Raw genomic sequence first — 13,683 nt, forward strand, 5'->3', positions numbered from 1 at the left:
CTGTATTTGTGACTCTTGGTCTCTCTGCTGCTGCCTCTCTTGAAGCTTCCCCCTGAATATCTAGACAGAACAATTTGAACTGGTATGTTTATAAATTTTGTTCATCATCATCATCTTCCCTCTTTTGGTTGGGGGGTAGGGCAAGTGTTTTAAAGTAAAAGCAGCTCTGTCTTTTATAGGAAATTGGGTAAAGGAAGCTGGGTAGCCCACCTTTACCAACTGGTAGCAGTTGGATAAAGCCCAACTGCTGTTTTCTCTGAACTGTGATGAAGCCTTTATTTGCACTCAGTGTGCAGTACCTTGCATTAAGTCATGTATGGCTCCCCCATCAGTGTGAAACTCAGATTGTCAAATCACCCCTAGATTAGATGATAAGAAAGAGCATAATATGTATTTGGTAAGACAAAATCAACCCTAGCCGGTTTGGCTCAGTGGCTAGAGTGTTGGCCTGCAGACTGAAGGGTCCTGGGTTCAGTTCCAGTCAAGGGCATATGCCAGAGTTGGGGGCCTATCCCCAGTAGGGGACGTGCAGGAGGCAGCCAACCAACGATTCTCATCATTGATGTTTCTATGTCTCCCTCTCCCTTCCTCTCTAAAATCAATCTTCCTATATAATAAAAGGCTAATATGCAAATTGACCGAATGGGGAACAGCCGGTCGCTATGATGTGCACTGATGACCAGGGAGTAGACGCTCAATGCAGAAGCTGTCCCCTGCTGGTCAGTGTGCTCCCACAGGGGGAGTGCCACTCAGCCAGAAGCCCTGAGCCGGGGAGCGGGCCTAAGCCGTCAGTCGGACATCCCCCAGGGCTCCTGGACTGCGAGAGGGCGCAGGCCAGGCTGAGGGACACACACCCATCCCCCCCCAACCCCCCGCATGAATTTTATGCACTGGGCCTCTAGTAAAATATATATATATAAAAAGACAAAATCAAAGTTAGGCTCCTGGGCTCCTTTTACTTTACTCTTTTATGAAGGTCATAGAGATTACAACATGAAACAGGCCCTGTGACCAGCCTTTGGGGACAAGAGGTTTCAGGCTGTGGGAAGGAGGAAGGAATTTCTACTCTGACACTGGCCATGATCCCATGAATTCTGAAGGGTGGAGGACATTCTAGATCAGCGGGCAACTAGTAAATCTGACTGAATAAAAGAACTGGGCGCAACAATCAGAATAAGGGTGACATTTTTGGAAGTAGTAAATATAGTAGGAATGCACAATCATAGAATAAGGGTGACATTTGGAAGTAGTAAATATAGTAGGAATGCATAAATATTGTCTCACTGGCAGTATAAAGTATTATTCTTAATAGCCTGAGTGTAAGAAAAGGGAAGGTAGCTTTTCTAAGGTTCTTCCTGCCAATAAAATAGTCTTCAAAATCAAAGGTCCCTAAACACTCCCCTGTGCTAACAAAATAAATCATTTTGTCCTGAGTTGTAATTTTTTTAAGCTAGATTTTTTTTCTAAGAAAATGAAAAGAAAAGAAAAAAAATGAAAAGAAAAAAATCTTATTCTAGCTGCTGCATCTGTTTTGAATTAAACAATTATTAATGCCATCATTGAAAGAGCTGAACTTTATTAAAAATACATTATTCTAGCTAAATACTTTAAATAAATAAGAGCAGTGTGGTATGTTTTTGTCATAGAAAAATCTATTCAGCATTTCCCAAGCTAAGAATGTTGCAGAATCATGAAACCATGCTGGTCTTTATTTTTTGTACACTGCAGTATCTTAAAATGATACTGTATGAATAGTGAAGCATCTCCTTGCTATTTTAATAATCTACAAATGTATGTGAAGCAATTCCACAGTGAACCCAGCCATGTTGAGAATGTTTAAAAAACTACCACCCAATGAATCCTGCATTAGTGAAAGCTGATTACATTTTCTAAATACCCCTTTAATTGCTAAAAGATAGACTAGTTAGACTAAAGTGAAGATCTTGCTTAAGTGCACAACTTGGAAGTATTTAGAGAGAAATGGAAATTTATTAAGGACATCTAATTTGGGGCACATTGCAATGTCAGCTATGGTGCTTTAATGTGTTTTTAATTTAGCTGAGCTGCAAATGTGCAAAGTTGGCTGGTAATCATAAGCCCACATTGTCTGTTTTGATCATATGATGCTGAGCCCTGCTAAGACCTGTGTGAAATGATTCCCTTGGCAGTGTTTATTGGATTAGTTAGCATCTGTGATGAATGAGTGCTCAGTTGGGAGAGAGAGAATGTACCTGATGATCAGAGGAAATACAGATTTTTAACACACATGTGGTGTAGAAGAGCAGGTTTTCAGGGCTGCACTTTTCCAATTGATAAGGTTATTTCTGAAAAGAAATACATTTTAGAGTAGCAAAGCAAATCAAGAATGGAATGTGTTTTCCTTATCTAGAGCCGTCTGAGGGAAGGCTGACCGCAGCCCTTCAGCAATGAACCTGTTATGGGAGACCATCCCATCATACGTCCAAAGAGGACAGAGTTTTTGAAAACCTTTTTTCAGTAGCTGTTTTCATAAGAATTTGTTGCCGGCTATTAAAGTGAAAGAATTGATTTGGTGGAGGGGAGGTAAAGTCATTTCCAGCATCTCTTGGGAAATCAGAGAAATGAAGCTTATTCTGCTTAGAGTTGACTCAAGGATTGGGTAGGGAACTAGATAAATTAGTTTTAATCTACAAATCTCGAAACCAGCAAGATCTGGAGGGAAAAAATACAGGACTCCAGGAGTTAGGAAACCTGTGCAGTCACTTTGGGTGCCTCCGTTGCTCTTCCTGTGTTGGGAGACACATGATATTAGCATCATAACCACTTGAGAAGGCTATTTCAAAGATCTTCATTGGAAATCCTTTGAAAATCTGAAAAAATACTAGAGATAGAGCACAGCTGTTAATAGTACCATCAGGTCAGTTATGGCCAAGTCTATATTTTGCTGGGGTATTATATTTTAGGGGTTAGTCTGAGTTTTATTTTGTGGACATAAAAGATAATTTGTAGTTTAATGTAGTCCCTTTTGGAGTCCTTTCCTTCTTTTAGATTGTCGTTGAATGCAGTTAATCCTAATTCTTCCTTTCTCGGCACTGATGTGTGTTAGTAGGTATGCGCTGTATCTCACTTGCTTATCAAATGAATTGACGTTGGCAGTGAGTAGAGTGACAGATGCCACCTCCAGATTGCCCTCAGTTCCAGTGTTAACCAGCTCTTCTTCTCCTTTTCCAGTCCCATGCCTTTGACATCTCATCCTTCAGTCCCTTTGCTGTAAGGGCAACTTAAGCAAGTTCAACCCCTTCTCAGACTCCCAGGGCAGGATTTGAATGGATTTGACCCTGGAATTGTTCCTGATGCAGCCTTGTTCAGTTCTTGCTGCTGCCATGCTGATTCCAAAGATCCGCTCTTTCCTCGGCTGGTCTCGCAGGGTCAGGCCCATTGGTTAAAGCTTGTCATGTATTTGGTGGGGAGGATCAAAATGGAGAGGTACTCCACTTTGGGCATTGGACCTGAAGACAAAAAATAAGCATTCAGTCTAAAAGCAGCACCAAGTGCCATTGTTTAGGCAGCTGTTAATCAACCATGTTTCTATGAAAATAAGTCCTTTTCATGAGGCAATTGTGTGGGAATAGCTAATTCTGCCCTGATGCTGTGCCGTGTGAGGTTAAAAACATGGAACTTGTCACAACACAATTCTTGTTCTTTTTGCTGTGGGCTGACTCTACATTACTCGCTTTGTTTGCTCTAGAATGGAATCTACTCACCATTTACTAAAATGAAATGCATTTCTTGGGGGAGCCGAAGTCCAGTTCACTAGGTCTCGCATCTTAAAGGAGCCCTGCTCTCTCTGTGACTAATTGTTAGAATGTCATTTTGCTTATTTAAATGCAGATTGCAGTTCTGGAGTTGGGTTTTATATGCTGGGCTGTTTTTTGTCTTAGTTTAAAGAAATTCATGGTCATTGCCCATGCCTTGTTCCTGAAGTACAGATTAACTTTTAAGTCTTAGGCAGTAGGTAGAGGTGAACATTAGAGAGAAAGCATAGCATGGTACAGAGTGCAGAGCTTTGGAATCTGACAGGTGTGGGTTGACAGCCTGACCTTGGGCCAGTTTTCTCCCTCTAAACCTTATTTCCTCCTTTGAAAAATGGGAATACTGTATGGAAAGTACCTGGCCTCAATGATTATTACTGATCTTCCACAGAAATCATCCTTTGCATTTTTACTAGAAGCCCTCGCTGAACTTGCTAGCCTCTGTGGGATTAGTGTTTCATGAAAGGCCACCTTGCAGTAGCTCTACAGATTGTTTCACCTTTGACTGGCAAGCTTTATACTGTTGACACGTCTATCCAAGTGCTTAGATGCCTTCGGTTTTCCTCAAGGATTTGTAGTCTCAGCCACTAGCCAGCTGAAGAAACGGCTGGATCTTTTTGGGCATGATTTTGGACCTGATGTTTCCTTTGAATTTACTACTCATTTCTTCATGGGAATTTGACTCAACTTCTGAAATCCAGTGTTGGGGAAGCCCTTTCTTTGACTCTCTTGGCATGTCTGCTCTGACAGGATAGGCTCCTCCTACTTTTCATGTAGTGCCTTGGTTCACTTAGAGCTATCGGATGGTGCACACCATGTAGAAAGATGGCCGTCGGTCCCACAGTCTTGCAGTTGGGGGATCCTTCTTGAGGACTTTCAACAGCACATACATGTGACAGTTGATATAAAAAGATTACTCAAGCCCTAAATGGTTTGGCTCAGTGGAGCGTCTGCCTGCGGACTGAAGGGTCTCAGGTTCGATTCCGGTCAGGGGCATGTGCCTTGGTTGCAGGCACATCCCCAGTGTGGGGTGTGCAGGAGGCAGCTGATGGATGTTTCTCACTCATCAATGTTTCTTACTCTCTATTCCTCTCCCTTCCTCTCTGTAGAAAATCAATAAAATATATTTTTTTAAAAATCACTCAAAACAGCCGAAACTGGTTTGGCTCAGTGGATAGAGCGTCGGCCTGCGGACTGAAAGGTCCCAGGTTCGATTCCGGTCAAGGGCATGTACCTGGGTTGCAGGCACATCCCCAGTAGGAGGTGTGCAGGAGGCAGCTGGTCGATGTTTCTCTCTCATTGATGTTTCCAACTCTCTCTCTCTCCCTTCCTCTCTGTAAAAAATCAATAAAAATATATTAAAATAAAAAAAAATCACTCAAAACAAAACAAAAAAATCACTGAAAACAGATTTATTTCTGTCACAATTAAATTCTTTTTAGCATTTTAGGTCATTCCCACTATCCTTTCTTCTAGCACTTTTTCATATTTGTAGGACTTGCCAGGACAGTCATGGAGAAGAATGGAAAGGGAGATCACTTCAGTAAAAGGAGGGCAGCTTTGCCAGTTTGTAGTTTAAAATACATACATACATAAATCACAAATCTCCCCAAAGCCAGTATTCATTGAGTCAAGCTGTAAACTCCCAGACCATCACAAGGTTAAGAACTAGGATCAGCCATGGGCAAACTATGGCCCGCAGGCCGGATCCGGCCCGTTTGAAATGAATAAAACTAAAAAAAAAAAAAGACCGTACCCTTTTATGTAATGATGTTTACTTTGAATTTATATTAGTTCACACAAACATTCCATCCATGCTTTTGTTCCGGCCCTCCGGTCCAGTTTAAGAACCCATTGTGGCCCTCGAGTCAAAAAGTTTGCCCACCCCTGAACTAGGTACTTCTGTCCTCACTTCAGGCAACCCTTAAACTCAGCTTGTTTTTACATATCTGGAGGATAAGAAAAGAAACAAAGACTCTTTCTTATAACAAAAATGCTCAGATTTTTTAGTAATATTGTGGTAATCAGTTTGACAAAGAATTTATCTTTGTCATTCAAGTTGGTCAGTGGAATGATTTTGGGTATCTTTGATAGAGGTTACTAGTTTGTGCCTTTAAAATGGGTGGGGGGCATCTGGCCCTGCCAAGGCATTAGGGGTGAGTTAATTAAATGTTTGACCAAACATAACAGGATAATTTTTTTTCCCCGGACTTTTAATATGTTTTTATTGATTTCAGAGGGAAAGGGAGAGAGAGATAGAAACATCAGTGATGAGAGAGAATCATTGTTTGGCTGCTTCCTGCAAGCCCCCAGTGGGGGGATCGAGCCAGCAATCCAGGCATGTGCCCTTGACCGAAGGCTAGTCTGCAGGCCAGGGCTCTAACCACTGAGTAACCCAGCTAGGGCTATAGCAGGCTAATTTTTTAAAAAATATACCTTTATTGATTTCAGAGAGGAAGGGAAACAGAGATAGAAACTTCAATGATGAGTGAGAATCATTGATCGGCTGCCTTCCGCACACCCTCTTCTGGGGATCAAGCCCACAAACAGGGCATGTACCCTGACTGGGAATCGAACCATGACCTGGTTCATAGGTCTGATGCTCAACCACTGGGCCACCTGTGGGCAGGCTAATTTTTAAGTTGATACGTTTGTATGGCCCGAGAATGAAGTTATAAAGTTTGTCTAATGGCACAGCTTCAAAAAAAAATGTATCTTGGGTTAGGGCAGAAATTCTGATATTACCCACCTGGTGGTTATACAAGGTACTACAGGGATATAATAGTAGAGGGGGCAGAAAGTACCCACATATGTGTGATGGGCAGAGGGAACACTGGAAGATGGGTTTTTAGAGCATGGCATTGCAGCCTATACCTCGTATGTCCCTGTCATCCAAGTTCTTGGTCTTTGCTGTCACTCTTGCTTTCTTTCTTAAACACCAATATGCTGTGCTTTTAACTCCTTTGCCTTCTGATTTTTCTCTCCTTGTCCTTCCAGTGATAAACACATGAGCCACTTTTCACGAGAGTAAATCGTTAAAATTCTAAGGATACGACCCACTTTACATTGAGAAATCAGTTGCCCTGAATGAAATTATCTGTAGCTCACTTTTTAAAAAAATATATTTTATTGATTTTTCTACAGAGAGGAAGGGAGAGGGATAGAGAGTTAGAAACATCGATGAGAGAGAAACATCTATCAGCTGCCTCCTGCACACTCCCTACTGGTATGTGCCCACAACCAAGGTACATGCCCTTGACGGGAATCGAATCTGGGACCTTTGAGTCTACAGGCCGACTCTGTATCCACTGAGCCAAACCGGTTACGGCTGTAGCTTATTTTTTTGTAAGTTCACTAAAGTGGCAGCAGTTGGGACACAGTGGAAAGGAAGTAAATATATAAAGATTCAGTTTCTGTGTCTAAATTTGCCTGTCAAAAGGACAGTGACTTCGGGTGGGAGTAGTGAGGCAAGGCAGGTGGCATGAGAGAGGATTTCTTAGTTTAAATGTATCTAAGTGACAAAAAATAACATCTGAAGACCATTGATTCCTTCATTAGCACCTCCTTTTGAACCTCAGCCAATTGAACAAATCTGTAAATTCCTTCAAGTGTCACACTAACTTTCAGCTCAATGTGCCAGGCAGGGGCTCTCGACCAAAGATTGCTCCTATGCGATTAAAGAGGTGATTGCTTAGGTATAGAGCAGTGATGGCGAACCTATGGCACGCGTATCAGAGGTGGCACGCGAACTCATTTTTTTGGTTGATTTTTCTTTGTTAAATGGCATTTAAATATATAAAATAAATATTAAAAATATAAATCTTTGTTTTACTATGGTTGCAAAGATCAAAAAATTTCTATATGTGACACGGCACCAGAGTTAAGTTAGGGTTTTTCAAAATGCTTACACGCTGAGCTCAAAAGGTTCACCATCACTGGTGTAGAGAGTAACATGATTCTCTTTCTCTTTCCTTTTCAGGGAAGCAGAGTCTTTCAAGGAACAAGGAAATGCATACTATGCCAAGAAAGATTACAATGAAGCTTATAACTATTATACAAAAGCCATAGGTGAGATGAACCTAGTGCTTATGCTGGAAAATAATTTGCTAAATACTGTTATAAATAGTTGCTCTCTAAGAAGTAGCGTATATTCAAGCTTAATGGCCTCACGAGGGAATTACTTTTTTTTTAATGTTTTCATTGATTTTTAAAGAGAAGGGAGGGAGAGGGATAGAGAGATAGAAACATCAATGAGAGAGAAACATCAATTGGCTGCCTCCTGCACGCCCTCTACTGGGTCAAGTCCACAACCTGGGCATGTATCCTGACCAGGAATTGAACCGGGGACCTCTTAGTTCTTGGGTTGATGCTCAACCACTGACCCACACTGGCCAGGCGGAAATTACTTTTTCTAACTTAAGTGGATGGTAGTTCTTCTGGAAAATTAAAAGCAACTCCAGAAATTCTAAATGTTATGGCAAAAAGATGCCCACCTAAATGCATTTCATCATTGCCTTTCTGAACATTGTCAGGTCTTAGTTACCTTCTTCCTCAATTTGTCAACATATTTTAATCCCATGCTAGCATTTTTCTCACCTAACTTGCTTTATAGGTTTCCCATCCCCAGGTAAACAGAAGCAAATTCATTTTCATATCTAATTATATAAAACACAGTCCAGTAAGAAGATAAATATGCTGCCCTGGCTGGCTTGGCTCAGTGGATAGAGCGTCAGCCTACGAACTGAGGGGTCCCGGGTTCGATTCCGGCCAAGAGCACATGCCTGGGTTGCGGGCTCCATCCCCAGTGGGGGGTGTGCAGGAGGCAGCCAATCAATGATTCTCTCTCATCATAGATGTTTCTATCTCTCTCTCCTTCTCCCTTCCTCTCTGAAATCAATAAATATATTTTTTAAAAAAGAAGATAAATATGCTGACCCCTATTCCAAAAGATAATTAACGCACTTTAAAGCTACGTTTAATGACGTGTTTTATTTTTAAATTGCACCATTGCTACTAGCCATTTGCACAGGTAGTCAAAAATTTGATGGTGGCTTTGTATTTTTTTTTAATATATTTTATTGATTTTTTTACAGAGAGGAAAGGAGAGAGATAGAGAGTTAGAAACATCGATCAGCTGCCTCCTGCACACCCCCCACTGGGGATGTGCCCACAACCACGGTACATGCCCTTGACCGGAATCGAACCTGGGACCCCTCCAGTCCGCAGGCCGATGCTCTATCCACTGAGCCAAACCGGTTTCGGCTGATGGTGGCTTTTTAAAGTGTCATCATTCCTATTACAGTTCTGAGGGAGATGGCCCTTGAGTTTTTGGAGCAATGACCCATTCTAAACCTTGTTTTACCTCCTTTCTTTCCTGTAGATATGTGTCCTAAAAATGCTAGCTATTATGGGAATCGAGCAGCCACCTTGATGATGCTTGGAAGGTTCCGGGAAGCTCTTGGAGATGCACAGCAGTCAGTGAGGTTGGATGACAGTTTCGTCCGGGTATGTAATGGGCTCTCTGGGGAGGACTGAGTTGCTGCAGTTGACTTCTAGCTGAGGGGTTTCCAGTGTTAACACTCTAGATATTTTGGGCCAGATAATTCTTTGTTGTGGGGTTGTATCCTGTGCATTGCAGGATGTTTAGCAGCATCCCTGGCCTTTAAGGTATCAGTAGCACCCCTTCCCTGCCCAGCTATAACAATCAAAAATGTCTCTGACATTGCTGAATGTCCCATGGAATGCAGAATCAGCTCAGGTTGAGAACCACTTCTCCAGCCATTTTCATCCCATGTTGGATATATATATATATATTTATACACACACACACACACTTACACACACTCACATTCACACACACACGTATATTATTGATTTTTTTACAGAGAGGAAAGGAGAGGAATAGAGAGTTAGAAACATCAATGAGAGAGAAACATCGATCAGCTGCCTCCTGCACACCCCCTACTGGGGATGTGCCCGCAACCGAGGTACATACCCTTGACCGGAATTGAACCTGGGACCCTTCAGTCCGATGGCCAGCGCTCTATCCACTGAGCCAAATCGGTTAGGGCTCATGTTGGTTTTTGTGAGTGTTTGTTGCTGCTGTTGATTTCTGCCTGCTTGGCCACTCATGCTCCTTGTTGTCCTTTGTGTTTCTTCTAGGGACATCTACGAGAAGGCAAATGCCACCTATCTTTAGGGAATGCCATGGCAGCCTGTCGCAGCTTCCAGAGAGCCCTAGAATTGGATCACAAAAATGCTCAGGCACAACAGGAGGTACGGTCTGATCCTATCTGTATCAAAAGGCAAGGAATATTGACTTGAGAGTCAGAACTGACATCTAGTGTCACTTCTGCCATCAGCCACACCTGGGTGACTGTAGGCAAGTCTCATAGTTTCTTTGAGTCTCGGCTTCTTAATCTGTCAAAGGAGTGTTTTGTGTTTTTTTGTGGGTTTTTTTTTAAATTTTAATTTTATTGTATTTAGAGAGGAATGGGAGAGGGAGAGATAGAAACATCAGTGATGAGAGAGAATCAATGATTACTGCCTCCAGCATGCCCCCTACTGGGATCGAGCCTGCGATCTGGGCATGTGCCCTCACCGGGATCGAACCAGGGACTTCTTGAGCCATACTGGCCTGGCTCAAAGGAGTATTGAATATGATTTACAGCTTTAGAAATCTGTGCAAATTGGAAGGTTTCTGAGATTGCTAAGGGAATAGACAGATGCATCAAAGAACTGATTTGAGCGAGGCTAAAGAATTTAGTAAATTTAGCCTAGCCAATGTGGCTTAGTGGTTGAGAATCGACCCATAAACTAAGAGGCCACTGGTTTGATTCCTGGTCAGGGCACAGACCTGGGTTTCAGGCTCAATCCACAGTAGAGGGCGTGCAGGAGGCAGCCAATTGATGTTTCTCTCTCTCTCCCCCCTCTCTCTAAAATTAAGAAAACATATATTAGAAAAAGAATTTAGTAAATTCAAATCCTGGTTAAATTGGTAGCTGAAACATGTTTTATTGCCATCCCATATATGCTCTGTTTACCTATGGATGTATTTTAGTGAGAATCTGCAAGTTTTTTTTGCTCAGTCCCTGACAATGCCTTGCCTTTGTTTTGTTTACTAGTATATCAAGGCATGATTCTTGTATTCTTGAGTTTCTAAGTTCAAATTGAGGGTAAGATTAGGGCGTTGGCCTTTCTGTTAAGGTGTTTGGCTGTATCTTCACCAACTTGATTTGTAAAAAGTCTGTGGTTCTGATTTTCTTGAAATAACTTATTCATCAGTCTTATTGATTTTTGTGGTGGTTGAATCTACAACTTCATTAAAACTCTCCCTTATCTGATTTTCTGGTGTAGTTCAAGAATGCTAATGCAGTCATAGAATATGAGAAAATAGCAGAAACGGATTTTGAGAAGCGGGATTTTCGGAAGGTAAAGTACAACTATAAGGAAATCTTATCCTTTCCTCACAAAGTTGTGTGTGTGTGTGTGTGTGTGTGAGTAAGAGAGAGAGAGAATTAAGAGGAGTAGTAGCATAGTACAGAAGATCTAGAATAGTAAATTTAATTTGACATTTTCTTTTTTCTTTTTTTAAGACATCCTTTCTTTTAGAACAGTTGTGGATTCACAGAATAATCAGGAAGAAGGTACAGAGATTTCTCTTATGCTCACTGCCCCCACACAAGCATAGCCTCCCCCTTGTCAGCATCCCCCACTGGAGGTACATTTGTTAAACCAGGTTTTTGGCAATTATGAATAAAGCTTCTATAAACATTCATGTGCAGATTTTTGTATGGACATTTTTCAACTCCTTTGGGTAAATTTAAGAAGTGTAATTGCTGGATTATATAAAAATATATTTAATTTTACAAGAAACTGCCAAAATGTCTTCCAAAGTGGCTATACCATTTTGCATTTTCACCAGCAATGAATGAGAGTTCCTATTGCTCTACATCATCACTGGCATTTAAAATTATTTTTTACTAAAGTACTTTTTTGTTAATTATATTTGGCTTTATGATGACAAAAAGCAAAATGAATTTGTTACACGAGTTCCTGTTTTTTATATAAGATAGTGGTCTAAAAATGTTCTTTTAGGAAAAAAAGGAAAAGCCAGTTGGAATTACTAGTAAATACTGGGTTTGGATAATCTATTTTTTTAAAATATATTTTATTGATTTTTTACAGAGAGGAAGTGAGAGATATAGAAAGCCAGAAACATCAATGAGAGAGAAACATTGATCAGCTGCCTCCTGCACATCTCCCACTGGGAATGTGCCCACAACCAAGGGACACGCCTCCGACCGGAATCGAACCCGGGACCCTTCAGTTCGCAGGCCGACGCTCTATCCCCTGAGCCAAGAGAAACGTCAGGGATGAGAGAGAATCATTTAATTGATTGGCTGCCTTCTGCACATCCCACACCAGGGATCGAGCCCACAACCTGGATCTGTGCCATGACTGGGAATCGAACTGTGACCTTGTGGCCCAGTGGTTGAGCATCACACCGGCTGGCGTCTATTTTTATTTTAATAATGAGAGCTAGTTTTAACACCTACTTTATGGGAGCTTGATGGAGCTAGAAATCAAAACTAGAGAGAGGCCTCTTTTACATTTTGAATAGTGTATGTAATCTGACATCACTACCTTTTTATGGTAGGCCTTTCTACAAAAGCACACTCTGCCCTTTATGGAGCTGTGTGATAGTTCATGGAAATTTAAATCCAAAGGGGTTGACAAATCTGAAACATGGGAAAATACAAAAGCTCTAGGTACCTTTCTAGGTGTTGTAGTAGTTACGCCTCATCTGTATAATAATTCCTAACCCCCTTCTTTAGATGGTACTCAGAAGTAGCTTTCACTAGACTTTCAAAAGAGGAGATAAAGGGCTCCCAAAAAAGTTAAAAAACACTGATCAGGATTGATTTTCAGATCACTGAAAGGAAGTTTATGAGTACCACCCAAGGAACGGAGTTGTCGCTTTATATTCAGAATTCGCTTGGAGCTTTCTGCAACAGATACTCAATAAATGTTTGACAAAAGTGTACAGTTAAGAATTATTCTTTTGGTTGTTTTTTATTATTACTTTAATTAAATTTATTGGGGTGACATTGATCAACATGAACACAGAGGTTTCACTTGAAGAATTGTTCTTAAGTCGTGCACTGTTAAGGTCTTTTATTTGGTAATACATATATATCTGATTAGCTTATGGAGAGTCCCAGCATTAACTTATTCAGCATCCCTCTTCTATCCATTGGTTTTAATAACCACACTATCTTTGTAGTGTGATTTATACGTGCATTCTTTTTTTAGTTTGTTTTTGTGTGTGTATGTTTGGAAAGCAATTCTGCATCTTGTCATGTTTTCTGAGGTTTACGTGGACAAAAACTTTCTCTCAAAAGGCGGCCTTTGGGTTTCATTTCTCCCTTGCCTGCTCTGGAACCAGAATCCCCACTTTATGATAGAATCCTCTGTTTGTGACATCCCAGCCCCCGCCACTGTAGCTCATGGTGATGTCACAAATGAAGAATTATGATCTTGGCTGGGGGAACAGATGAAGTTAGAAGAAACAAAGATCTTCTTTGCTTGCAGCTGTCCCCAGTCATAGGGAGATGGGGGTGGGAAGTGAAGCACTGAGCCTCTGACACTCCCCATGATGACAGAACCATCTCCATACAGAACTTTGTGAAAGCAGCAGGGTGTGGCTGCTGAAATGTTGACTGCTCCCCACCCCCATTCTTTTCCCATTTAAAGAGGAAAAATTAATACCATGACTCTGCCTGCATAATACCTGAATTTTCATATTGTCCTTAGAACTTCCAGGAAGTAACCTGTGCCATTGAAGGAGAGGCATCTCTACCACTACTCTTTTTATACTGCAGAAAGTCTT

The 13,683-nt window shown here is 41.3% G+C and overlaps 1 protein-coding gene across 2 annotated transcripts in view; it reads left to right on the top strand.

The window, feature by feature from the left end:
- DNAJC7 (DnaJ heat shock protein family (Hsp40) member C7) overlaps positions 1–13,683 on the top strand; it is a 32,242-nt gene that overhangs the window by 7,712 nt on the left and 10,847 nt on the right. The window contains exons 2-5 of one of the 2 annotated variants that reach the window (XM_006776647.2): positions 7,771–7,859; positions 9,172–9,296; positions 9,954–10,067; positions 11,148–11,222. In XM_006776647.2, coding sequence (XP_006776710.1) covers positions 7,771–7,859; positions 9,172–9,296; positions 9,954–10,067; positions 11,148–11,222 — 403 coding nt within the window. The remainder of the gene's footprint in view (positions 1–7,770; positions 7,860–9,171; positions 9,297–9,953; positions 10,068–11,147; positions 11,223–13,683) is intronic. The other variant, XM_015572443.1, reaches the window with a different exon arrangement.

The sequence above is a fragment of the Myotis davidii genome, unplaced genomic scaffold, assembly GCF_000327345.1.
Source record: "Myotis davidii unplaced genomic scaffold, ASM32734v1 scaffold69, whole genome shotgun sequence".
NCBI lineage: Eukaryota > Metazoa > Chordata > Mammalia > Chiroptera > Vespertilionidae > Myotis > Myotis davidii.